Genomic DNA, 25261 nt, shown 5'->3' on the forward strand with positions numbered 1-25261 from the left:
TACTTCAAATATATTTATTTGTTAACAAATTACACATAAGTTTCGGGAAATTCGAATGTTACATCCCGACCAGTTAATTTCTTGTATACAGCTGCGAAGGTATCAACCTATTGAATAAAAGATACATTTAGTAATAATTAAAGATGAAATCTTGTAACCATTACATACTAGGAGAATTTTTATTATAAAATATATATTTACCTTATGCTCAATGTTGGTTTGTTCATTTTTATCCAAATGAACTTTGATAAGTTGTGTACCATCAAGTTTAATTCTAATACGTTTGCCAACAATTTCCACTGGATACACTAAATCTTCCAATAATGCATCATATACTGCAGTCAATGTACGGCTGTAAAAATATTTAATATATATTTTTCAGTACCTTTCTTGATAATGTGTATATACATAAACTGCAATAATATTATTTGCAATATCATACCTTCTTGGCCTCTTTTGCTTATTTTTAGTACGTGTCTTTCTTGTTGGTTTAGGCAATATTTTACGTTCCCCAACAAACATGACATGTTTGCCTGAAAATTTCTTCTCTAATTCACGTACGAGTCTTGTTTGAATTTTTTGGAATGCCTTCAATTTTGGCATAGGTACATATATAATGATACACTACAACAAATATTCATATCATAATATAAACATATGAGTGTTTACATGTATTACATTTTACATTCACAAATTTAACTTTAACTGAGATATTCATTTTCCTTACTAATCATAAATAAATATTATTTTTAATTGAAGAAATGTATGAAAATTAAACTATTAAAATAAAGTACAAGGACTATTGATTCACCTTCTTGTTATTGGTTTCTATTTCACGTGCTTTAGTAATGTACAATTCCCTCAATTGTGATTTTAAATCACTGTTCATTTCCAGCTCCAGTAGAGCCTGGGAAATGCTAGCTTCGAACGCATCGGGTTCGGCTCCACCACTTTTTATTATCTTAGCGTTTGCTGTGAACATCTGAAAAATAAAGGTTAAGAAATTGTTTATATGTTAGTTACAAAATTATTAAGTATTTATTTTACTTTCTTATTACTTTGACTTAAACAAATTTCACTCGAAATTTATACAATACATGAAAATGCTATTTTAAAAGAAAATTTAACAAAGTTTAATATGCTGTCAAATGTCTAAACTACATTGGACCAAGTGAAATCCAACATTATCAAACTTTGTATACGCGATCCAGAGGAAAACCTTAATTCATTAAATATATTGTAATGTCACGAATAACATACAAAGTATCATTCAATTTTTTCCTATTCATTTTACCCATGTTTTTAACTCAAAAATCAAAGTGTAACTCATGTGTACCTTGCCGACATCCGCACCGCGAGAAAAAGATCCAACATCCAGTTAAATAGAAATACCAACCGTTTTGTACATAAAATATCCCTATATTCTATAATTACGGTTTCGTAACTATTTAGTGTACGGCGTGATGTTATTTAAAATCTAAATTTCCTTAATGTTATTGCACACACAATAATCTCCTTTTATATTTAATAATTACTGTAAACATTTATATTAGACTTTCAAATAAAATTACATAAAATTATCACATCTTAACTAACTTCAGAACAGTCCCTATCGTTTAGAACGACCTTGACTACGTTTCCATCGAGGGTCCAAATCGGGTTAGAGTCGGGTTAGAGTCGGGTTGGGGTCAGCGCTTGTACGGTGGAAACGCCAAAGGTTTAGTTGAACTCTACCCTACAAAATTTTAGGGTAGCGTTCAGTTGAGGTTCGGTGGCAACGACAAGAGTCGAGTTCGTGTTGCCAACATAACAAATCCAAATTGCATTGTGTATCACGTGCTGTATTAATCGGTGTAGAAGAGGTTACTATTACTTTTTGTCGGTGATCTTGTAATCTGAGAAATAATTTTTGTATGTTATTTTGATATTCTAAAATTAATATTGCTCAGCTTTATATGTCAGAATATGGTAGTTGACTTTGTGCAGTTGGTAATGTTCAACCCTGCCGCAACTCCAACCCGCGACTCAAACCCGACTCTAACCCGACTCTGACCCGATTTGAACCCTCGATGGAAACGTAGTCATAGACATTATGATTAGCCCTTCGTCATACGATTCATGCACTGTTGGGCATGTACATAGTGCATAAAATACCTAAATAATGGGAAAACATAATAATCTGGGATATGCATGTTCAAGTGTTTTCCCACTAAAAATTAAAAAAATTTAGATTGACTACGTTTCCATCGAGGGTCCAAATCGGGTCAGAGTCGGGTTAGAGTCGGGTTTGAGTCGCGGGTTGGAGTTGCGGCAGGGTTGAACATTACCAACTGCACAAAGTCAACTACCATATTCTGACATATAAAGCTGAGCAATATTAATTTTAGAATATCAAAATAACATACAAAAATTATTTCTCAGATTACAAGATCACCGACAAAAAGTAATAGTAACCTCTTCTACACCGATTAATACAGCACGTGATACACAATGCAATTTGGATTTGTTATGTTGGCAACACGAACTCGACTCTTGTCGTTGCCACCGAACCTCAACTGAACGCTACCCTAAAATTTTGTAGGGTAGAGTTCAACTAAACCTTTGGCGTTTCCACCGTACAAGCGCTGACCCCAACCCGACTCTAACCCGACTCTGACCCGATTTGGACCCTCGATGGAAACGTAGTCATTGTTGAACGTTTGTACCTTAGTAGTTTATAGGCCCACTGGACAATATAGGGATTATTTCATATCTTAAGCGCCATCTTTCCTGAAGGGAAGAAAACAATAAAATAACTAACTAATTTATAAAATCTACTCCGATCAGACCTAACGAACACATAAAGTTATCTGCGGAACGAAGCAAAAATTTCGTCCAATAATTTCTTATAATAATTTTAAACGTACACACTAGTATTTTCAAAATTTTATAGTGGTGCTACCTAACATACTATCATTATTTGTACATTATTTTATAAATTTATTAAGGTGGCGTACAATGCGGTTCTTGTTGAGGTTACATGAATAAAATATTGGTTTTCAAGATATAAATCACAATTAACGCTATGGAGCATTCTAGTGATACAAAAGAAGAAACTGTAAAAGTACCTTTTACAATTTTTGGTGAACCAGTTATTAAAACACGGTGTCAGAGAAATGCTTTTATAACTGGTATCAGTGGAGGAATAATATCTGGATTAGTAGGATTTTTAGTCACGAGTCAAATAAGGAAATCTATGAATATAGCACTTGGTGGCTATATTACAGTAACATTTGCTATGGCATGTTATTGTACATATAAGGAATATGTTATTAGGAATCAAGGAAGAATGTTAAAAGCACTTTCGTATCAAGTTAGTAAGGCGAAGAAATATACAAATTCAAGTGATGCAGATACAAAAGTTGAAAGTACCTAACACCGAAAGTTTTTTATTAAAAAATTTTGTATATATATGTGCATTGTAGGTACGCAACACAAAAAATGTATATAATATATATACATAATTTATAATACTTTTTAGTATTTGTAGGTAAATCATTGTAATTTTAAAAACTACTGTATAATCATTGTAGTATACAGAAAATCATTATCATAAAAATAAATTAAAAGTTTGTTTTCAAGTTTAGAATCTGTACTTTTACTTTTGATATATAAGTATTTAGAAATTGGAAAATTGTATATAGAGATGTATGGATGTACTAAAGTTGAGTTTCAATTCAGTTTAGAAAAGTTCAAATCAGAATGATTAACATCTAAAAATATCTTTGTATAAACAGAGCTTATATGCAATTTATGTTGCAGAGAGGTGATTCTGGAAACTACATCAGAATATAAGTCAACATACATATGTTTATAATTAAATATTACATTTAAATTTGCATACGTAACAGAAGTACTGTGACAATTTAATATGTAAAAAAGATATAAAAAGCAATAATTTATCGTAAAGTAATTAATTTAAATAGCTGAAAGGATTTTAGAAGCATTTTCGCGCTTATTGTTACAAAACATTATCACTATTGTTATCTAGTAGTAGAATGCAGAACTATCGAAACAAAAAAAGTGTGTTCTTTCGTAAAGCAAAGTATTATTTAATTTCATTGACTCTTGTAAATACTCCTACGAGCATGACAGGGTCAGAAAAATATTTTTGTAGTGAGCTTCATACATTATACTTGAAGATTTTTATAATTGTATTTTATGGACTTCAAAATGCTTAGCCATCTAGCGGTAGAAGGTGGAAACTAATGGAACTAAATTTTGAATGGGATTTTTGCATTTATTGATTTTTCTGATTTTACAAACTAAATATATTAAAAATTTGGTATAATATGTCTTTTGTTTTATATATTGTGCACATTATTCTTAATGTTTGCTTTTTTCAATATTGTATGACCATGAAAGAGAAGTCCGTAGAATATTACATTCGTACAGAAATCACCCTCGACTAGGGAAACGTGCAAATTGTCATCTAGTTGCCATATTCTTGGTTTGGTTTTTATTTTCCTTCAACTACAGAAGATGGCGTATTCTTTGCTGAAAGAAAGTGTATATGTAAAGTATTGGTATGATTGATAATAGTGTATAAGAAAAGGAGGTTAGGATTAAATATCATGTGTTTATATTAATTTTGTAAATTATTTTAAACTAACAAAATGGGAAAAGCAAAAAAGTTAAAAGTTTCTAAAGGCGAAACGAAACCTCCAAAAGTTGGATTGGCAAACCAAATAGAAGAAGAAAAAACAGTAAAGTCGAAGAATAAACATAAGATTAGAATTCGTAATGATGAAGATGAAAAGGTTAAGTTAATATTTTATTATTTATAAAATATATAAGTAATACATAAGTAATTTATTACTGTTCATATTACTGCAATTAATTATTTTCATCAATGATTTATATTAATAGTTTCTATTACTGAATATTTTACTAAGTTACAAAATTATACAAAATTTGACTTTTATAACTTTGTAATATACTTTTGTAATTTAAACTGTGCAGTTTGTGGATTCTTCTCTTACCAAAAAGATTTTATCGCAAGCTAGAAAACAACAAATGGAAATTGAAGAAGAAAGTGGAATACGACCAGCATCAAAATCAACAAGAAAATCATTAGTTAAACTGGAAGATGAGTTTAGTGACACTGAAGAACAATCAAGTGAAGATGAGCTTGATGATTCACAATTTTATGAGGATATTCAAATAAACGAAGAAGATGAGCGTGCTATAGAAATGTTTATGTCTAAAGATCCTGCACCAATGAAAACATTAGCTGATATAATATTAGAAAAATTAACAGAAAAGAAAACAGAAATTGAAACTCAGTTTTCAGATGTAGGTTCTATGCAAATGCAAGAATTAGATCCAAGAGTTAAAACAATGTATGAAGGAGTTAGAGATGTTTTATCCAAGTATCGAAGTGGAAAATTACCCAAAGCATTTAAAATTGTTCCTAGTTTAAGAAATTGGGAACAGATATTATATATTACAGATCCAACAAAATGGTCAGCTGCTGCAATGTATCAGGCTACTCGAATATTTGCTTCTAATCTTAAAGAAAAGATGGCACAAAGATTTTATAACCTAGTATTACTACCTCGAATTAGGGATGATATAGCAGAATATAAAAAATTAAATTTTCATTTATATCAAGCATTACGTAAAGCATTATTTAAACCTGCTGGTTTCATGAAAGGAATTTTACTTCCACTTTTAGAATCTGGAACATGTACATTAAGAGAAGCTGTTATAATTGGATCTGTAATTGCAAAAAATTCAATACCAATTTTACATTCTTCAGCAGCCATATTAAAAATTGCAGAAATGGATTATACTGGAGCAAATAGTATTTTTCTAAGAATATTTTTAGATAAAAAGTATGCTTTACCATATAGGGTTATAGATGCTGTTGTATTTCATTTCATTAGGTAAAAGTACTAATTAATTTAAATCGTCTATTTTAATAATCATAATTTAATAACAATTTTGACTTGTAGATTTGAAAGGGATCCTAGAGAACTGCCAGTTTTATGGCATCAAGCATTATTAACTTTTGTACAACGGTACAAAGGCGATATTAGCTCTGAACAAAAAGAAGCTTTGTTCAAATTACTAAGAAAGCAATCTCATCATTCAATTACACCTGAAGTACGACGAGAATTACAACATGCTAAATGCAGAGATGTTGAAATTACTGAACCCACATCAGAACCAATGGTTTATTAAATTTTGATATTATATCAACATTTATCATTTGTACTGTAATTGTTTAAAAAATTGAGCAACTTATTCATTTTCTTGTATTAAACTTTTTATAAATGTTAAAAAAATTGTTAATACTGTACAAATAAGACACGATATAAATATATAAATTCATACTTATTTGTAAGTTTAATTATCAATTTCAACTTCACAGATACTTAAAAATAATAATAATTATTATTCAAGAGAATAATATAATGTTTCAATTTATTAATAAAAACACTTATAACGAAAAATAGTGCAGAATTGAATTATGGCGCTAGAAAAGAGGGCGCAGTATAAGTTCTACCTTCCTTCTTCTCCTAGTAGATGGCGCCAGCAACTTTCCCTAGGCTAGTAAAATGTACAAAATGTCTCATGTAAACCAGTTATAATGCATACTAATACTCGAATATTTACAGTAACTTGTTAGTGACTAGTAGTGTATTTTAAAAATACATAGTTTTAAACTTGATGAAAATTATTTTATATAAATAAAGTTTCAAGTAAAATAATCTATTAAATAATGGCTTGTAAACAAGGCAAAGATTTAGCACTATCAATATTACGAACATTACCAAGAGTAAGTTTAGGTAATATTCGAGATAATCCTGGTGCAAGGAGGCCTGTAAGTATTATATTAATAATAATTTATACTTAAATGTAATTGAAAGAAAAATTTACTTATATCTTATAAACTGTAAGTAAAATGTGAGTAAAATATATTTCTTCTTTCTGTTATCTATTATTTGAATTATGTCACTTTAATTTAGTTAGTATAATGTATTTTATAGTTTTGAATAAACATGTAATGTTTAATTCATAATAATCAGTTTAAATGGAAGATGTTTTTTATAGTCCCAACGTGGTCGAGGTCAACATGGTGGAGATAAACACGGAGCTGGCAATAAAGGTTCAGGCCAAAGACAAAATTTTATGCGCATTGGATATGAAACTGGAAATACCCCATTTTACCTTAGATTTAGTCGTGAACCATATTATAAAGGTCACCAGTAAGTAATTCATTAACTTTATTTTATTATAACCAAAATAATAAAATTGTGTAGTTTTAATGTAAGTACAAAACTATTCCTTTTATTTAGCTTGTTTTCCAAATCTCAAGTACCCATAAGCAATAATTTGGTTTTTAAAACCTAATTATGGTGATTTCGAAATCCAACAGTTGATTATAAATTATATTTTGCTCATAATTATTCATAATATATCATGAGTGATTTGATTTTAGAGTAATTTTAATTACATTTTCAAATTCGAGTAACAACAAATGCTCAGATTTTAGAACATGCTGTTAATTTTTGTCATTGATTCTGAATTATTAATTATTGTAAAATGTTATGTCATGGATGAAATTATTTGGAACACAAAAAGATATAGCAAATTGTACAATTAAACATATGATGCAGTTAAATAATTTTATATATATTACAGTTTAAGAAGAGAATATCCTCCTTTATCTTTAAATCAGTTACAAATGTATATTGACACAAACAGATTAGATTCATCCAAACCTATTGATCTTGTGTCAATAATTAACACAGGATTATATACTTTTAAAATTGAATGGAAACATGCAGGTGTTCACCTTACAGATGAGGTATTAATTTTGTTACATAAATATATTAACTCTAGAATGGGCATCTGGTGTACTTTGTAAACATGAGATGAGTAAGTCTAAGATTAACTGAAATGTAAACTGCAAATTTGATTTTACATTTGATCTTTTAAATTTTAGCTTTTAACTTTTAAATTAATGCAAAAGAATACATAGTATTGATATGCAATACTATAACAATCTTTTATCAATTGGAAATATGACAGTGAACACTGTCAATTCAATATTAATCACTATATGAGTCTATGGAACCATATATGTCCATTCCAGAGTGAACTACAATCTTTTGTGTAAGAAATAATTTGTAATTTCTTTAAAATTGCTTTAAAGGGGGCAGATAATTTTAAAGCAAAAGTAAATATAGAAGTTCAATGGGCTAGTGAACCTGTAATTGCAGCGATTGAAAGAAATGGTGGCACTATTACTACTGCATATTATGATCCTCATTGTTTATTTGCAATAAATGATGTAGATAGATTTTTTACTACTGGTAAATTGTTCGGTTATATTACAACTAAAAAAAATCCTTTAATATAGTAATTAAGATGCATTTAAATATTTAGGAGAACCAATTCCACGTAGGCTAATGCCACCAACAGATTGTTTAGAATACTATATGAGTGCAGCAACAAGAGGATATTTAGCAAATCCTGAAGAGATTTCTAAAGAACGATTAGTTTTATCTCAGAAATATGGTTATGAACTCCCAAAAATTGAAGATGATCCAGATTATGAAATGCTTAACCAACGTAAAGATCCTAGACAATTATTTTATGGCCTTGAACCTGGTTGGGTCATTAGTCTTAAAGATAAAGCAATTCTTAAACCTAAAGCAGAATATCTTAAAGAATTTTATACAAGTTAATTCTTTTGTAAGATGTTAATTTAATAAATGAATAAATGTGAAAATAGTTTATAAAACCAAATAAGTTTATACTTCTATTTAATATTAAGTTAAACAAATAAAAGAAGTTTCAGAAATTCATTTAACGTGATCAATGAAACATACAAACAAGAAAGTTAAAAAGTAGGTTGTAGCGAGTGGGAAACGAAAAGTGAAAATAAAGTATACATATGTATGAAATATGTGTAAAGTCTCAGAAATAAAAAATCGAGCGCAATTGTGGTTATACATTATTTTCAATATTAAATTTCAATAACTGTACATTTTTTAAAGTAACTATTTTTCTTACGAATAACAGTTATACGTAAATGTTATATGTACTACATATCGTAATTTATTGCTTAACTAAAGATAACAATTACTGATTTAGAAGGTGAATATTAAATGTATTCAAATATCTAAATACAAATAATTTATGTTGTTAAAATGTTTTGTTTATCAATATTTCGTAACATAGTGTTAAAGTCCATATTTATGAAAAACATAACCTAAACATCTGGTATTTCTATATGAATAAGAAAAGTAAGTCAAAATCACTGACCTCGTTATCGTGAGCTTCAAGATGAAACAACGTCAATACAGTAATCATTCCTAACGGATGCTTCAATTTTGTTCTTACATTCCATTTTTGTCATTTTTATATGATTACATCCTAACAATGGTATTTCAAGCTGAATCCGAGAACTATTTATTTTTCTTAAAAAGTTTATTTGCCGGTGGTAAGTTAAATATTTTGTTATATTCATTATAATTGTTTCTATTTACTTACTATGAAATTAAAAATAAGTATTATCTCACCAATTCATTGTAGTTTGTGTAGAATATTCCAAAACATTTTCTTGTGTAACTAGTATGTAACATCAAATATTTGTTATTTTATTAATATTAAAAAATAATAGCAATTTGTTGTGGAATTATTAAAATACTATTTCATAACAATAATAAATCTTTAATAAATTTTTAATAGGCATGGCTGGAATGTGTTCAAAAACAACAGTGGCCCCATTAGATAGAATAAAAATATTATTGCAAGCACATAACAAACACTATAAGCATTTAGGTAAAAATAAATGATTGATGTTATTACAATACAAATATTTAAAAATTATATGAAACACAACTTAAATATTATTTTGGTATAGGTGTTGTTTCTGGACTAAAAGAAGTAATCCAACGCGAACAATTTTTTGCTTTGTACAAAGGAAATCTTGCTCAAATGGTTAGAATTTTCCCATATGCTGCAACACAATTTACTACATTTGAATTATACAAAAAGGTAGTTATCAATTTGGTTTTTAATTTTTATACTAAAGCAGTTAAAAAATAATATCAAATTTGTTCTGGGTAAAGTGATTCCACAGAGAGAAGTAACCATTATTAGTATAAAGACATGCTCATAATTTAAAGGTGAGCCTTAATCATATAGATTCATTCTTGAATTCAAATGTCCAAATGTATTTTTAGATAAATATAAAAATATAATAGTATAAAAACCAAAATATTAAAAAAGGTACATAATTTGTGATCAAAGGGGACAACAAATATTTTTATGTTATAGAAATATTAACATACATGTAGAATTGCAAGTTTATTAAGTTACGTTTAATTCTTACTAGTATCTAGGCGGTTTATTTGGGAAGCATACACACATAGATAAGTTCTTTGCTGGGTCTGCTGCTGGTGTCACAGCAGTTACATTGACATATCCATTAGATGTCATTAGAGCTAGACTTGCTTTTCAAGTCACTGGAGAACATATTTATGGAGGGATTGTACATGCAGCTATAACAATTTTTAAAAAAGTAAGCTATAATTAATTTATGTTTTACTATGTATTACTAAAGAAAATGGTTAAAAATATTAATGTGATTTCTATTAGATATATAATATTCAAAGTTTAAATACAATTTTATCAAATATGGTAATAACATTTTATATATTCATAGAAAAATATAAATTCAAAAAATTATTGTCAGTATTAATATGATATTTTCAGGAAGGTGGTATTCGAGCTCTATATAGAGGATTTTTGCCAACTATATTTGGCATGATTCCATATGCTGGATTTTCCTTCTACTCATTTGAACAGCTTAAATACTTGTGTATGAAATATGCACCACACTATTTTTGTGAGAAATGTGATAGAAATACTGGTATGATAAATATAAAGCTTCAACTAGTATAAAAAATTTATATATTTTATAAAAAAATGTGTTAAGAAATTTATTTAATTTTAAATTAAATTTTTATTTTTATTGATAGTTTAATTAAAATGTTCTTCTCAAATTTTTTAAACTAGCAGATAATCTGGAAAAATTATTCTAATTGTTTCACAACTCCTAGATAAAAGAATTTTTCATGATATGTATTAATATTAAATATGAGCTTAACATTTTACATATTGATTATAATTAATAAAATTATAAATATGATTACAGGTGGTTTAGTTTTAACTACATCAGCAAGATTATTATGTGGAGGTATTGCAGGTGCTATTGCTCAAAGTTTTTCTTATCCATTGGATGTTACTAGAAGACGTATGCAATTAGCTATGATGAATCATGCTACACATAAATATAGGTATATATTATATATATATATACTATTCAATTTGTCATTAAATAGAAAGGGGAGTACATAATTCAATTAAATTATAATTTTTTTTTAGTGCTAGTATGTTACAAACTATGAAAATGATATATAAAGAAAATGGTATTATAAAAGGTCTGTATCGTGGAATGAGTATAAATTTTTTAAGAGCCATTCCTATGGTATCAGTTAGTTTTACGACGTATGAAATGATGAAACAAATATTGAATTTAGACACAGGAATGAAACTTTAATTTATTAGATGGATGTATAAAGTATTTTTAATATTTTAATTTCGCACATTTGTAATTAGTAAAATAATCTTTTCACAAATACTAAAATATACTCAATATTATTACAGTTTCATTTTCATACAAACTCGAATATTTTACCGAATTCTTGAATTTAATAATTTTTTAAAATATTAATTAAAGTTGAAATAAATATTTATAATTAAAGATGAATTATTTTTTAAGTATAAAAACGGATGTTTTACTTGCATATAAAATTATATACAAGATGTTCGAACAAAATTTAATTTTTGCATTCCTTATTTATTTATTTAATTTAGCAATAAGTGTATGTATAAAATTGGTAATGTTTGTAATATTTTGTATAGAAAATGTATCAAGTTATTATAATATGTAAAAATTGAAGCAGAAAAACATAATTATAATTGTATACTTTCATTAAAATGTTGTTAAAGTAGAGTCGATAATTTTATCCAATATGCATATTCTGTAATATAATGATAAATAATGAATTTATTATTATTTATCATTATGCTCTAGAAAAATGTATATAATAACAGTCGTAAAGAAGGCACTGCAATTTAAATTTATAAATGGTTTATTAATAAATTATTTGTGTGTAGTTATCTTGTCCTATTTAAATTTATTATAACTTTATTAATTAAAAGTAGTATAAAAGAACCATTTAAAAAATGATCAAATATACTATTCAAATGAATTTTCTGCATAAAAATAAAATTTTTCATACTTTATATTGAAATATTACAATAAATAATAATGTTTTTTGCTGATTTTTAAATTTGAAATATTTATTTTTATTTAACTATTCCTTAATAAATGTTTATTTTTGTACATATTTGGGTATTACTAAAATTATGTAATTTATAAATACGATTTTAATTCATAAAAATTCATCTATTTCTATAAAAACTTATTTTTAAAGTCTTTATATTAGAATACATGTAAATAATTATTTATCCAGTAATCTGACAATTAGTCCTGTTCATTGTATGTTCTGCATTACAGTAGTTTAATGTGTAAAAATGATATAAGACTTCCTAAATATGATAACATTTTTTTATTTCTCTAATCTGTTTATAATGAGACGACATAATATCAGTTCATGGTGTAGTACTGTTCTTTTTGTTTCTGCAACATCTGTGTAAATACAGAATTTGCAAGTCAATTGGATATTCGTAACTTAATATTTTTAAGTTACATGAAGTCTAAAAATGGGAAAGCATGCTGAAAGTTATAAACCAAGTGCACACATGTAAAACACAGTTATTTGTAGCATTTGCTTTGATTGATATAAAGTGCTGCAAAAGATACAGTAAAAAATGTTATCTGAAATTGATATATACAATGGCATATGTATGTAATATATAATCATTGGCGTAACTAGAATTTCTTTCTAGGGTAGGCCAGGTACCATGATTTTACTCAAAGTTAAATCTCTTTAAATCTCTAATATTGCTTAATTCTAATGTAACTTTTATTTATAATTTCATATAATTGTCTTCATTTGTATTGCATATTACATTTCTGCTCAAATATTCTTTTTTTTTTTATTAAAATAAGATTTTAGAAAGAAACGCTAGTTTGCATTTTAAGGCATCTAGGCCCATCCTGAATCTCTACCTAGTTACGCTAATGTATATAATAATTATATACAGGCATAAACTGATTATATTTTCTTGAATTTATTTACAAAACAAATAAGTTTGAGGCATTTTAACTTTCCAACTGAATTTATGCATGTGCATTGGTGATCAATCAATCAGCTTTAAATAAAAGTATATCTTTTTTGATTTACATGAATTCAAGTTTATAATCATTTTGTCAAAACCTGCATGTAGATACATAAAGTCTAATGTTCAGTGTTCAAGTTGAAGTAGAACAGAAAAATGTTGCTGCGCGGTCTTTACAATGAAAGGAATTACGATTTTAAAGTGTCACATTATTATACATAAAACATGATAAACAAAAAAGTTATTAATCTATAAAGTATTATACTGAATCTAATAGCTAATATGTTTGATTGTGGTACTGAAATGTATCTATTTCATATAAAATACTTCGAGGAAACAATAAATATAGCAAGTATAAAATTAATAATACGCGTTCTAAAATCTAGTACCGATTTTTCTCTAAGACATGTTTCTCATTTGTTTTTGTTATAATACTATCATCTGTTCATCCTAAACGCGGAAATTTATTATTTTTTATAACTCAAAAAATATATTTAATATATAATATATAAAATGAAAATGAAAAAATGCTTAGCCCTGCATCATGCAGAAATAATTGATATATCCACGATGTTACGGTTTCTGTACTATTTTCTTTTAGATTTACAGTCTTCATAAACTGCTATCATGTGCATCTATATGTTTCATTTTTTCTCATTTTATTGCTACTACTGTATCGTTTCATTATGCATACGTCAAATTACATGCTTACTTTTATGAAAGCATGTATTCTGTGAATACATCCAATTTTCATGTATACAGTGTCTATATCGACAAATATGAATGATCTGACACAACACATTAAGTTCATTTAACTTGCATTACACATGTTTATTTATCAGAAGCATCATTTTATATCTATTAATTAGTAAAAAAGTCATTGGTAGGTTCACAAGCAATTAACTTTCAATTTAATGATCATGAATGCATGAATTCGTTCAGTATAAAGTGTGTGTTTCACTTAGGAAGTCTTAATAGGATTGATGCAAAAGTGTTTTTTAAATTATAAAAATTAAGACAATTGAGGGATTGTATTTATATAAACATTTAAAAGTTATGTTTGAAAAATAAAAATCGAGAAACACGAGTAAAATAGAATAAACACTAGAAAATGAACATAATCGATGAGCTCGTTTTATTGTTTGTTTCCAATTATGAATAAACATAATTGATACGTTATGTTCTCATTATTACTATAAAAATATGATATATACAAATTATATTTTGATATATTTAATAAAATAACATCGATAACAGTAGCAAAATTAATAGGTGCTATGATTCTGATGAATTATTATGTGTAATGCTATATTACAGTTATTAAAGAAATATACTAAAGAATTTGTTAAATTGCTTATACGGCACGATTTAAATATGCCGATTTTTACAGTTGCATCAACCCTCTTTATATTTCCATTAAGTGGAACATTTCATGCTCCATTCACGCTAATAATTATGTGACACTCTTAAATATAAATTATAATCATTTTGGTACATTTTTTGAAACCTTAAACAACATTATTTCTATTCAGTACATGCAACAAATAATCTTGCTTGTATAAACAGTTTTCAATAAATTAATATTTGTTCAAGGTTTCAAAATAACACCATGCGTATTTCTTTTTCGCGCTACTTATTATGTTCAATCAATGCAGTTTTTTCATTTTCTTTTCCTTTCTGATAATAAAAATACAAGCAGTATAATGAAGGTTGTGGAACTCAATGCTATACGTGAATTTTAATTGGTACGTGTGTACATTATTGTTTGTTTTTTTCTATTTGTATACAATTAATGTTGTGTCTACATGTATGGTGTGGGACACACGCAAAGTATGTGGATGTGTGTTCCGTCTCTCAACAAGACACCACAAAGTGAGTCATGATATAATACTTGAGACTATAATGTAACGTGTGAGGATAGTTGGAACCTCACACTTTTATCGATCATAAATTATGTTCAGTGGCATTGCTATAAAGCCTGAATCATTTCCATACCCCTACCTTAATAGTTAACTCGGGGGTTTGACTCTTTATAAGAAGTAGTCTGGTGTCCGCCTAGTAACGTGTGGTTCTCCACGTCTTGGAGCTGGATCAAATTGAAGGCTAAAAAAATACACAATACAAAGGTCATATTAAAAATATAAACAAAACTAACTCACTTAAAAATCAGTTCTTTATATCTTACAATGAATATTTTAAAGCATCATCTAATTCCATAATTGCAGCTTGATTTCCACAACGATAGCAATAATTAGGTGCTGAGAATATAGTTACAACATTACGATCATGACACCTGTAACAACATATATATGCATAAAATCAAAAACCTTTTAGCAATATATGTATAATACATGATAGAGCATATTATACAGTAATACACAAATATAATACAAACTAAATCATAATTGAATAATTTCAATGAATATACCAATTGTAGCCCTCCATAACTAACTGATGTGCTCGTGACACTAGTGTCAGGCCATTAGAATGATTAAAAGTTTCTGAAATATCTTGTCCGAATGTATACCCTGCCCCACGAGGAGAAATACCCCATCCTCCTCTATCATCTGGATCTGACCACAAAAGATCACACATGGGACCCTAAAGATACAAATAAATATATTTTTTACTCTTTCTTTGCAATTTTATACGGATAAATATAAAGAGATAAATACTAACCTCATGTGGTACTTCTTGAAGACGATCTAGGGCACGTATGTGATCTAAAGTATCAATAGACGGTGATAAACCACCATGTAAACAAAATATTTGACCATCCACTAGTGCAGTTAATGGTAAATAATCAAATAGGTCCGTAAAGAATTTCCATACATTTGCATTGCCATATTTACGTAAACATTCGTCATAAAACCCATATACTTGTGTGATTTGTCTTGATTCGTGATTTCCTCGCAAAATAGTTATTCTTTCTCGGTATCTGACCTGCAGAAATAGAATTGTTCATTAACATAAAAATATGTATTTAATTATTCTATAAAACTAATAAAACAGTAAAATATATTAAATTCTTTTGTTTATAATAATTAATTTTCATATAGTAATTATTTATGTACAACATACCTTAAGTGCAACAAGCAAGGTAACAGTTTCAACAGAATAATAGCCACGATCTACATAGTCACCCATAAAAAGATAATTTGTATCTGGAGACTTGCCTCCTATTCTGAACAATTCCATTAAATCATGGAATTGTCCATGAACATCTCCACACACTGTTACGGGACATTTTACTTCTTGTACATTGGACTCTTTAGCTAAGATTTCCTTTGCCTAAAAAATATATTAATCCTTCTGATATTTATAGTTATAAAAATGAATTTCTACTAATATTTTTTAATTTTAATTATTAGAGATATTTATTACAAACCTAATAATAAATAATATAAAGATTTTTATAAAAAATTAATCGACATACATTAAGGTAAAGTAAATTGAACAATTAATAATTTATTTACTAATAAAAAATGATGAGCAATATATTAATCATATTCAAAATATAATTTACTGAAATGTGTCAAATTGACGTTAAATATAAACTTATTCTCCCAAATATTATTTATGTCAATCAAAAATATAATGATAAATATTAAATTATAATTCAATAATTTACATGCTGTATAATAATTTATTGACTATGACAATCAATTTAATTTTTAATTACTATTGGTATATATACATATGTATTTTGGTTAGCTATTTAACTATATTTTATACTATTGATATATATATTCATTTCATATTTTAATTAATAGAATTGCAATAATATGGAAATACCTAATTGTTGAATTCATATACAATACAGAATATATATGAAACTTCTTAAAGAAAAGAGCAATTTAACAAAAATAAAATTAATGTAAAATCACAGGTTTGTGAGATATTAAATCATAAAAATTAAAGTGCATCTTATACCGGAAAAAGTCTCACAATGTAAAAATAGAATCGTTAGGTGATTCGACAAACCAATTTCACAAATACGAACAAGTTGTAGTAGAAACCTGAATAACAACGAACATGGTCGTTTCGGCGTTCGATTGCAATCGAATCAGATTTTCACCGAAACTTAAAATTTAATAAAATCAGAAGACGTAAATATGAATAGTTTTTATACTGCATATATAAGATATTTAAACGAATCACAGTGAAATTTATAATGACACATCAAACCATGCTCAGTGGCTTGTAAAATATGAGTAAACGAACATAAAATAGCGAAATAGATTTAATTGTGAAGCAAGCTAAAAAAGATACTATATTTGAGGAGCAATATAGAAATCAGCTAAAAAATAGTTTAGGACGAATAAAGTACCTTTTCGCATAGAGTTTTTACTTGGCTTTCTGTTAGTTGTCGGCAGTCATTTAATTGTTCTATCCACTGGTCGAGTTCTTTCAACGATGCTTTCTCCTCCATCGTATGAATCTATGTCAGATCTAAGAATATTCCACACTCTTAGCACATGTAATAAAAGTAAAGCAAGTCTCGTTTTGTAAACTAAATCATTCGGTTTTACTGAAAAATATTCTTAACACAAATATCCTGATCCAGTACACACTCACAAAATGGCCGATCGCGAGTACTGACGGTGACGTCACATTCAATTCATGCGTGCTTCACTATCTATACCCTGAATTATCATATCGACCAATCACGATTCACGTTTATCATATCAGAACCAATCACAAATTAATTTTACTAGTATCGTATGTATGCGATTGTAAATATACTGTAATACTATTATGACTACGTCGTTCTAACAACTGTGATTACGTCTTTTTTAGAAACATCAGCTTTTTCGTGACGTATCAATATGGAATACAATCTAATAGAAATAAAAAAAATTGTTTGAGTGCAAGATATATACTAGAAAAGTATTAGAGTACAAAGCGCTTGCGAAACTTTACCGCGAATTTAATTCATATCATACATGCGTACTTTTGTTTGTTACTATAACAACATAGAAGCCCGCGAAATTTGATCAGTGCAATAGTACCTAGTTCTACAAATACATTGAATATTTTATACCTATATATATATATATTATTTTGAACTCAATTATAAAATGAAATGACTTTTCAGTTTGTAGTTAAATATGCAATTAGTTATCATATAATTTAACCCAAGTCGATCTGACACTTAATAACCTCCGTTATGAAAACATACATACTCTATTTCACGAAAGATTTTCGCCATAGATATTTAATATCTAGACCATGCGATATATAATCAAATTCAGACCTAGAACATGTCAAGATTTAGAAATACTGTTTGATACGTTCATTAATTTGTCTTTTCCAACGGCACGTATCATATTTATTATAAATAATAATGAAATATTTATTGATGTATGTATCATCGGTGTCTTAGCCTTCGCAAAATTCATAATTCAGGTAACATGAGTTTTGTGAATGTGTAGTACATATATCTTTTTTAAGAAAACAATGTAATTCAAATATCAATATTTTTGCTTTATTTGTTTGGGTACTAAGTAAAGTTACATTCAAAAGTTTTAGCAAAAAAAAAAAAAATAAAAGAGAATCCACAAAAATAATTGTAAAATATGTTTTCTGTGATTAGGTCAATTATCTACCTTTGAAATTGTCAATTTTTAAAGAGTAACTTTAAATTTTGACTGATAAAAAAACACGTAGTTTCTCCTTTGTTGGTTGTTCTATAAACCTGTAAAATTCCATTAAAAGTAAAAAGCATAATAGGTAATATATTTCACATAGAAGTACAAATTTGAAGCAATAACTTCAGTATGTTTCCAATTAAATCAATAATGAATACATTTAAAACAAACTTAAATCAAGTATACGATATGAAAATACATGTAATGTTGCATCATGCAATATGTATTTGAAACTGAAGATATAAACACGTCATATTTTGCGAATATTGGTTAAATTCTGTTATCTTCTTATACTTACAATGATAGTAGATATGCAGAATACATGTAAGCATATGGTATCATATGATGTAATGTTAGTATACTATGTCTATGAATATATTATTAGTTATGTAATAAATTTCGAATAAATGACATTAATGAACTCATATGAGTATATTATAAAGTACATATTTTCTATTGTTAATAGAAGATTAGATTAAAATAGTTTCAAAATAATAGAGTGATTCACTGTTTTTCTACCATTTTATTTTTTGCATGAAAAAGTTGAAATTCGTGATAATTGATGAACGTATTTATAAGTATCAAATATGTATTTATGTAATTTTAATATATTTGACATGTACATTGATGAGAGCGAAATTACATTTCACAGTGTAAGCTTATTAAATGGGAGAATGTAAAACATTTAAAATCAATTAAATAAAAACGTAAATTTACTTAATTTATATAAAAACATTTTGCAAGGATTATGAATTTCATATGCAGCAAAATTGCAAGGTAAAATAAATATGTACATATATTGAATATTTTATAAAATTAAAAAATTTAAATAAAACATAATTTGCACTAAATATCTTTGCACTATTATTGCTTAATAATTCATTTGGTATTCTTGTTTATAAAACTAAAACACAACTAACAATATTTATTGAACACTGCAACTAAATTTATGTAATTATAAAAAAAGCATTCAAGATTTTGAAATAGACACATACATGTTTACATAATCAAAAAAGAATTAAAAAATACTCAGTAAATTATTACATACTTATAAAATTCACCAGTTTTGAGTAAAATACTTTGAAATTTTGGTACAATATTAAAATAAATGTTTAGTAAAAATAATATATTATTTTTTTATAAATTTATATTTTTAATTATTAAAGTTGTGATTACTTTTTATCATTTCACAATACATTCACAATGCTTACTAAAATGTAAAGTGTAAGAAAGACAAATACATTTCCTTCTTGAGGAAAATTTTACATCTTTGACCTGCAAGCTTAAGAATATAATTCTGACTTTCCATTTTTCTGAAATTAATCTTTTAAAATAATTTGAAAATGAAGTGAGCTGTAATGTTAATAAACATAATCTAAAAAATGATTGTAGCATAATTTATGTGGTATTATTATAGTATTTATCTGCAAAGTGTTGCATCTAACTGAATAAGCCATGGCAACAATAATTTCATCTTTCTTCTATAATTTGGATCTTTAGCAATAGGATTATGTTCTAAGTAAACAGTTTGTAATTTCTTATTAGCTGTTAAATTTTCTATTGTTGTCCATTCTTCAATTTCATTGTTATTTATCTGTAAAATATATTTCAAAAAATAAAAACATAACTTCAAATCAATACTTTCATAGTCTAAGACAAAAATACACTCCCCACTCGTATATCTATGAAAGTGATAGGATTCCTTATCCTAGATATTCCTCTGCAATATATAGGTCAACAGATATGCGAATAGAGAGTATACTGATTCATATAAGTATCAGTGAACATGTTAATATAATATACTAACCCAAAACTCCTTCAGTTCTTCAAGATGATCAATGTTTTGAATTTTTTTAATTTTATTATTAGCTAAATCCAATGTAGTTAATTCCAAACAACTTAATAATCCTTCAATACATGTAATTCCATTTTCAGACAAGTATAACTGGTCTAATTTTTTTAGTTCTTCTAGATTTTCTATTTTTGTAATACGATTGCTTTGAAGACTTAATAATTGAAGATTTTGTAAACATCCCAAGTTATCGATTTTTGTTATTTTATTTTTACCAAGGAATAAGCTTGTCAAATTATCAAGACCCTCAAGATTGACAATGTCTCGTATTTTGTTGTCACCTAACTCGAGAGTTGTGAGATTTTTTAAATGTGACAAATTTTCAATGCATTGGATCTTATTTGACGACAAAAACAATTTTTGTAAATTCGATAAATTTTCTAACCCTTCTATTTTTTTAATACGATTAAAAGATAAATCTAAAAGTCTGAAAAAAGTAATAATTCTATGTTAATATCAGTTCAAAATAAAATAGATAAAAGTCTTATTAATTTGTAACTTCTTAATTACTATATAAAAATTAATCATTTAGATTATTTAGATTACATACTCTAAGTTTACAAGAGCATCTAAATTCTCTATAACAACAATCTGATTATCCCTTAGCTCCAGTTCAACTAATGTTGTAAGAGTATCAAGATTCTCTATTTTTTTAATTAAATTCCATGTGAAACATAATTTGCGTATTTGCCTCAATGGTTCCAAATTTTCTAGTTTTGTTAATCTTGAATGATTAAAATCTAATTCCTAAAATGTAAATGAAAATAATTATATAAGATAAAAACAAGTAAAAAAATTTTGTAATTTATTTCATTAAGAATTAATACTAAGAAAATAATGAAAACAAACTTCGCTATCAGGATCTATAATAAGAATCTTCTCTGCATCATCATTTTCATTTTCTTCTATAACTTCAGCTGCATTTTCAGTCTTATTATCTTCTAAAACACAGATATATTTTCATACATAATTGACGATTTTAATCGTGACAGATCATATTGTAATAAAAAATTATAATACCATTATTTGCCATTGTCATAAACTTAATAATAACTTCAAAAATTTAATCCTTTTAAATTAAAACTGCGCAGAAAAATTTAATTAATTGTACTAGTTGATACGAGCAGAACATTAAATACAGAACGAGTTACAGTTGTATGCAATTGTATTGGTTCGAGTTTCAAATTGTATAAACTTTACACTGGCATGAGCTTTACGTTATTCAACGTAGCATATACTTGTATGTGTATGAGTGTATATAAACAATTGTACCACATTAAATTTTACAGATATTTTGTAAAGTTCTCTATTTTGTCACTACAAGAAAAATTTGCATACAATTATTTTATATAATTTTTATTAGAATAATTATAATACTATTTGATAAAAAATTACTATACTTCGAACGATAGCAAACTATGTACATTCAAGTGTAAATCTGGCTATTCTGGGGAAAATGGCAGCAAAGGAGAACAAGTTCTTACCACCCACAATACACTCGCGCATTGATACACATTATGCACAATTTACAAAAGGTATTTTCAAAATTGTTAAATAATAAAATTTTAAAACGAGTACATGCCTACTTCTAAAGCAAACTGTTGTGTTGCACATTATATGTTTCAGAAAGATCATTCTAATAAGAGTATCAGAACTTAAGTTAATATTTTTTCATAATTATATTTTGCGTTCTTTCTTACATACTTAACCGAAATACCGCGATAATTTAACATGTAAAAAAAAGAAACAAAAAGCATTTTGGAAGCCTCATTCTTACATGAATGTAAGAATTTTAAACTGCACATTTTCGCGCTTATTATCAGAAAACTGTATTTTGTACTGGCGTCATTTAGTGGTCAAACACGGAACTATCGAAACAAATTACATCTCTTTTTTTTAACATTAGACATATTTATGTTTTGTTGACGCTCGCAAATTGTTCTACTGACAGTGACCGCAGATATAGTTATTGCTATCTACACGATAAAGCCACGTTTTTATGCTAGATGACTAAAGATTTTGTATACAAAATGAAATTTTTTAGCTCTTCTTTTTTGACAATAAGCGCGAAACTGTACAGTTTAAAATACATGTAAGTATAAGGTTTCTAAAATGTTTACATTTTAAAATAACTATTTTATGATAAACTATTATGTTTTACGTCTATTTTTATGTATTAAATTGTCGCAGTATTTCGGTGATAAATGTAGAAAAGAATGTAAAATCCACTTATAAAAATGTCCACTAAAATATAATCTACTAAAAAAATGTTAAATCATCATTCTAAAATGTGAAATACGTAATAAAACAACTTACTTTTGAAAGTAAGATTGTACTTGCAAAAATTTCATTATTTACCTATTTCAAAAATACCTTCAGTAAATTGTGCATAATGCGTATAAATGCGCAAATATATTGCAAATGGGATGAACTTGTTCCTTTTGGCTGCCATTTTCCCCAAAGTAACCACATTTGCACTTGACTTTACAGTTCCTCTTTGCTCGTTCACATTTGTCTCTAGTGTAAACCAATGTGAACCTAGCATTACAATACTATAGCGCTGTAAACATTTGAGCGGGAAGAGTATTCTTAAAGGTATAATTGTGTTTAATACGATCCTAAAAAGGATTGATTTATTTAAATAAAGGATAGATTTAAAGTAAATTTGCAATTAGTTGAAGAAATACATTTAATAAAATGCCGTCGAAGATACTGAGAGATTATACAAAAGCCAAAGGTAATTGCTTGTACCCTAAATATCATTTAACCGTTGAAATTTTAATAAACATTTAAAATGTTTAGCATATCATTTAATTTTTCTATGTTATGTTTTAGACCAGTTAAAACTGTTTTTAACAGAGTTTATGATAGCAGATAGCAATTCTGGTGAAAAAGTATTTAAATATAAAAAGCAACTCGTTAATATCGCTCATCGCGAACAGATAGATATTACAATAGAATTAGATGATGTTCATGAGTTTGATGAAGAATTAGCTATATCTATTGCAAATAATACACGAAGATATGTCAATTTGCTTTTAGAAGTAAGTTTATATATACCTTATACATGTAAATATAAATACATATATTTAATTTTTAATATAAAATTTAAAATAAACTTTTGCTTGTAATGATGAATGGATAAAAAAAAATGATATTACATTTATTCAGCTTATTCAAGAGATGTTACCTGAATATAAAACTCGAACTGTATTACCAAAAGATGCATTAGATGTATATATTGAACACAGACTATTGATGGAAAGCCGTAACGTTCATCTTGGCGAACAGCGTGATACAAGAAATAAATATGCTCCAGAACTTATGAGACGCTTGTATTTTTATTTTCTTATTGTTTTGTGTTTTATCTTTTTATAAGTTCGAATTTACATTTATAATACAAAAAAATATAACTTATATTTTAGTGAAGTATATTTTAAAGATTTTGATACAGCAAAAAGTTATTCTGTAAGAGATATAAAAGCAGATAAAATAGGAAAATTGGTTACAGTAAGAGGTATAGTAACTAGATGCAGTGATGTACTGCCACTTCTTGTTGTTGCTACATACACGTGTGATCAATGTGGTGCAGAAACATTTCAACCAGTAAGATATTAATATTTTTGTTTATGATATGGAAGACAAACTAAATAAGATAAAAATTTGTAGGTGCACTCACTTAAATACATGCCATTACGGACATGTCCTAGTGATGATTGTCGCATAAATAAATCTGGTGGAGTGTTAGATATGCAAACAAGAGGTTCAAAATTTGTAAAATTTCAAGAATTAAAAATACAAGAACATGTAAGTATATATAATGTCAATTAATTATTATTATAACTAATTATTAATTAGTAACTAAATATTATTATTTTAACTGTTCTAGAGTGATCAAGTTCCTGTAGGACACATTCCAAGAACACTGACAGTATATTGTAGAGGAGAAACAACAAGAAAGTGTTTACCTGGAGACCATGTACTTATTACTGGCATCTTTTTGCCCATCATCAAATCTGGTTTTATTGCTAGAGTTGGTGCAGCTCTTTTAAATGAAACATATTTGGATGCACATGTATGAATTTGATTGTTGTACCAATATAGTAATTGATATATTTTAATATTCATATTAGCTAAATATAAGTATCTTGTATGATATAGAGAATTGTTTGCCTTACTAATTCTGAAACTGCTGATGACAGTACCACTGTATTGACTGATGAAGAATTATCTATATTAATGGAAGATGATTTTTATGGCAGATTAGCTCAGTCAATTGCTCCAGAAATTTATGGGCTTGAAGACGTTAAAAAAGCTCTATTATTACTTCTAGTTGGTGGAACAGATAAACAAAAAGATGATATTAAAATTAGAGGTTTATCTTTTATTT

General features: G+C 27.0%; 8 protein-coding genes and 1 long non-coding RNA gene across 26 annotated transcripts in view; 6 read left to right on the forward strand and 3 right to left on the reverse strand.

Annotated features, from left to right (window-relative positions):
* On the reverse strand, nucleotides 1-9381 carry RpS7 (ribosomal protein S7). 5 transcript variants are annotated; one of them, XM_012279524.1, is made up of 5 exons: nucleotides 9319-9381; nucleotides 812-982; nucleotides 443-624; nucleotides 202-352; nucleotides 1-107 (listed from the first exon to the last, which is right to left on the reverse strand). In XM_012279524.1, exons 1-5 carry the CDS (start codon nucleotides 9364-9366, stop codon nucleotides 30-32), a joined length of 630 nt encoding a protein of 209 aa, XP_012134914.1. In that variant the 5' UTR covers nucleotides 9367-9381; the 3' UTR covers nucleotides 1-29. The 5 variants fall into 5 exon arrangements, with proteins under 5 accessions (XP_012134914.1, XP_003700692.1, XP_076389492.1 ...); XM_003700644.3 differs by lacking the exon at nucleotides 9319-9381 and adding an exon at nucleotides 1337-1441; XM_076533377.1 differs by lacking the exon at nucleotides 9319-9381 and adding an exon at nucleotides 1295-1345.
* l(3)87Df (cytochrome c oxidase assembly factor COX20 lethal (3) 87Df) lies at nucleotides 2733-4628 on the forward strand. 3 transcript variants are annotated; one of them, XM_012279526.2, is made up of 2 exons: nucleotides 2733-3464; nucleotides 3802-4628. In XM_012279526.2, the coding sequence occupies exon 1, from the start codon at nucleotides 3065-3067 to the stop codon at nucleotides 3413-3415; it is 351 nt and encodes a 116-aa protein (XP_012134916.1). In that variant the 5' UTR covers nucleotides 2733-3064; the 3' UTR covers nucleotides 3416-3464; nucleotides 3802-4628. The 3 variants fall into 3 exon arrangements, 2 of the variants coding, with proteins under 2 accessions (XP_012134916.1, XP_076389538.1); XR_013038699.1 differs by having other exon boundaries at nucleotides 2734-3529; XM_076533423.1 differs by lacking the exon at nucleotides 3802-4628 and having other exon boundaries at nucleotides 2734-2902; nucleotides 2988-3628.
* mts (protein phosphatase 2 catalytic subunit mts) lies at nucleotides 4309-17981 on the reverse strand. 4 transcript variants are annotated; one of them, XM_076533318.1, is made up of 7 exons: nucleotides 17699-17981; nucleotides 16450-16659; nucleotides 16048-16311; nucleotides 15797-15969; nucleotides 15554-15661; nucleotides 15370-15471; nucleotides 4309-4536 (listed from the first exon to the last, which is right to left on the reverse strand). In XM_076533318.1, the coding sequence occupies exons 1-6, from the start codon at nucleotides 17798-17800 to the stop codon at nucleotides 15399-15401; spliced, it is 930 nt and encodes a 309-aa protein (XP_076389433.1). In that variant the 5' UTR covers nucleotides 17801-17981; the 3' UTR covers nucleotides 4309-4536; nucleotides 15370-15398. The 4 variants fall into 4 exon arrangements, with proteins under 4 accessions (XP_076389433.1, XP_012134918.1, XP_003700689.1 ...); XM_012279528.2 differs by lacking the exon at nucleotides 4309-4536 and adding an exon at nucleotides 9706-10015; XM_003700641.3 differs by lacking the exon at nucleotides 4309-4536 and adding an exon at nucleotides 12677-12775.
* On the forward strand, nucleotides 4654-6381 carry bys (Bystin). The gene is made up of 3 exons (XM_003700643.3): nucleotides 4654-4799; nucleotides 5002-5927; nucleotides 5997-6381. The coding sequence occupies exons 1-3, from the start codon at nucleotides 4656-4658 to the stop codon at nucleotides 6223-6225; spliced, it is 1299 nt and encodes a 432-aa protein (XP_003700691.1). The 5' UTR covers nucleotides 4654-4655; the 3' UTR covers nucleotides 6226-6381.
* Nucleotides 6593-8994, forward strand: mRpL15 (mitochondrial ribosomal protein L15). Its single transcript, XM_003700712.3, has 5 exons — nucleotides 6593-6868; nucleotides 7099-7253; nucleotides 7690-7855; nucleotides 8204-8363; nucleotides 8437-8994. The coding sequence occupies exons 1-5, from the start codon at nucleotides 6767-6769 to the stop codon at nucleotides 8736-8738; spliced, it is 885 nt and encodes a 294-aa protein (XP_003700760.1). The 5' UTR covers nucleotides 6593-6766; the 3' UTR covers nucleotides 8739-8994.
* On the forward strand, nucleotides 9356-15470 carry LOC100877914 (solute carrier family 25 member 16). Its single transcript, XM_003700642.3, has 7 exons — nucleotides 9356-9496; nucleotides 9745-9837; nucleotides 9920-10053; nucleotides 10394-10579; nucleotides 10774-10930; nucleotides 11216-11357; nucleotides 11446-15470. Exons 1-7 carry the CDS (start codon nucleotides 9376-9378, stop codon nucleotides 11618-11620), a joined length of 1008 nt encoding a protein of 335 aa, XP_003700690.3. The 5' UTR covers nucleotides 9356-9375; the 3' UTR covers nucleotides 11621-15470.
* On the forward strand, nucleotides 17207-20614 carry LOC143264777 (uncharacterized). Its single transcript, XR_013038706.1, has 2 exons — nucleotides 17207-17477; nucleotides 18169-20614. It is a non-coding gene; the product is annotated as an uncharacterized LOC143264777 (long non-coding RNA).
* LOC100877688 (protein phosphatase 1 regulatory subunit sds22) lies at nucleotides 20149-22487 on the reverse strand. 8 transcript variants are annotated; one of them, XM_076533263.1, is made up of 6 exons: nucleotides 22296-22436; nucleotides 21892-22188; nucleotides 21721-21812; nucleotides 21422-21618; nucleotides 20827-21298; nucleotides 20149-20613 (listed from the first exon to the last, which is right to left on the reverse strand). In XM_076533263.1, the coding sequence occupies exons 2-6, from the start codon at nucleotides 21908-21910 to the stop codon at nucleotides 20440-20442; spliced, it is 954 nt and encodes a 317-aa protein (XP_076389378.1). In that variant the 5' UTR covers nucleotides 21911-22188; nucleotides 22296-22436; the 3' UTR covers nucleotides 20149-20439. The 8 variants fall into 8 exon arrangements, with proteins under 8 accessions (XP_076389378.1, XP_076389399.1, XP_076389407.1 ...); XM_076533284.1 differs by having other exon boundaries at nucleotides 21892-21954; nucleotides 22296-22421; XM_076533292.1 differs by having other exon boundaries at nucleotides 21721-21809; nucleotides 22272-22412.
* Mcm7 (minichromosome maintenance 7) overlaps nucleotides 22321-25261 on the forward strand; it is a 4340-nt gene continuing 1399 nt past the window's right edge. The window contains exons 1-8 of one of the 2 annotated variants that reach the window (XM_012279521.2): nucleotides 22321-22406; nucleotides 23362-23608; nucleotides 23707-23915; nucleotides 24043-24206; nucleotides 24297-24477; nucleotides 24541-24678; nucleotides 24761-24946; nucleotides 25033-25246. In XM_012279521.2, coding sequence (XP_012134911.1) covers nucleotides 23569-23608; nucleotides 23707-23915; nucleotides 24043-24206; nucleotides 24297-24477; nucleotides 24541-24678; nucleotides 24761-24946; nucleotides 25033-25246 — 1132 coding nt within the window. In that variant the 5' untranslated portion in view covers nucleotides 22321-22406; nucleotides 23362-23568. Of the gene's footprint in view, nucleotides 22407-22823; nucleotides 22964-23361; nucleotides 23609-23706; nucleotides 23916-24042; nucleotides 24207-24296; nucleotides 24478-24540; nucleotides 24679-24760; nucleotides 24947-25032; nucleotides 25247-25261 lie in introns of those variants that run through there. The other variant, XM_003700639.3, reaches the window with a different exon arrangement.

Source organism: Megachile rotundata, chromosome 1, assembly GCF_050947335.1.
Source record: "Megachile rotundata isolate GNS110a chromosome 1, iyMegRotu1, whole genome shotgun sequence".
NCBI classification, from domain to species: domain Eukaryota; kingdom Metazoa; phylum Arthropoda; class Insecta; order Hymenoptera; family Megachilidae; genus Megachile; species Megachile rotundata.

Bases quoted from the DNA above. Each gene is read 5' to 3' on its own strand.
- LOC100877914 (XM_003700642.3), top strand. From the start codon at position 9,376: ATGCTTCAATTTTGTTCTTACATTCCATTTTTGTCATTTTTATATGAT. The intron at 9,838-9,919 runs GTAAAAATAAAT...ATTTTGGTATAG, and splicing joins CAAACACTATAAGCATTTAG to GTGTTGTTTCTGGACTAAAA. The intron at 11,358-11,445 runs GTATATATTATA...ATTTTTTTTTAG, and splicing joins CATGCTACACATAAATATAG to TGCTAGTATGTTACAAACTA.
- bys (XM_003700643.3), top strand. From the start codon at position 4,656: ATGGGAAAAGCAAAAAAGTTAAAAGTTTCTAAAGGCGAAACGAAACCT. The intron at 4,800-5,001 runs GTTAAGTTAATA...TAAACTGTGCAG, and splicing joins GTAATGATGAAGATGAAAAG to TTTGTGGATTCTTCTCTTAC. The intron at 5,928-5,996 runs GTAAAAGTACTA...TTTGACTTGTAG, and splicing joins GTTGTATTTCATTTCATTAG to ATTTGAAAGGGATCCTAGAG.
- RpS7 (XM_012279524.1), bottom strand. From the start codon at position 9,366: ATGATTACTGTATTGACGTTGTTTCATCTTGAAGCTCACGATAACGAG. The intron at 353-442 runs GTATGATATTGC...ATATTTTTACAG, and splicing joins AAGCAAAAGAGGCCAAGAAG to CCGTACATTGACTGCAGTAT. The intron at 108-201 runs GTAAATATATAT...TTTATTCAATAG, and splicing joins AAACCAACATTGAGCATAAG to GTTGATACCTTCGCAGCTGT.
- LOC100877688 (XM_076533257.1), bottom strand. From the start codon at position 22,377: ATGCGCGAGTGTATTGTGGGTG. The intron at 21,619-21,720 runs GTTTGTTTTCAT...TTTACATTTTAG, and splicing joins TTATAGATCCTGATAGCGAA to GAATTAGATTTTAATCATTC. The intron at 20,614-20,826 runs GTTAGTATATTA...TATATTTTACAG, and splicing joins AAGAACTGAAGGAGTTTTGG to ATAAATAACAATGAAATTGA.
- mts (XM_076533318.1), bottom strand. From the start codon at position 17,800: ATGGAGGAGAAAGCATCGTTGAAAGAACTCGACCAGTGGATAGAACAA. The intron at 16,312-16,449 runs GTATGTTGTACA...CTATTTCTGCAG, and splicing joins CCTTGCTTGTTGCACTTAAG to GTCAGATACCGAGAAAGAAT. The intron at 15,472-15,553 runs GTAAGATATAAA...GTATTTTTTTAG, and splicing joins GATGCTTTAAAATATTCATT to CCTTCAATTTGATCCAGCTC.
- mRpL15 (XM_003700712.3), top strand. From the start codon at position 6,767: ATGGCTTGTAAACAAGGCAAAGATTTAGCACTATCAATATTACGAACA. The intron at 7,254-7,689 runs GTAAGTAATTCA...TATATATTACAG, and splicing joins CCATATTATAAAGGTCACCA to TTTAAGAAGAGAATATCCTC. The intron at 7,856-8,203 runs GTATTAATTTTG...ATTGCTTTAAAG, and splicing joins GTGTTCACCTTACAGATGAG to GGGGCAGATAATTTTAAAGC.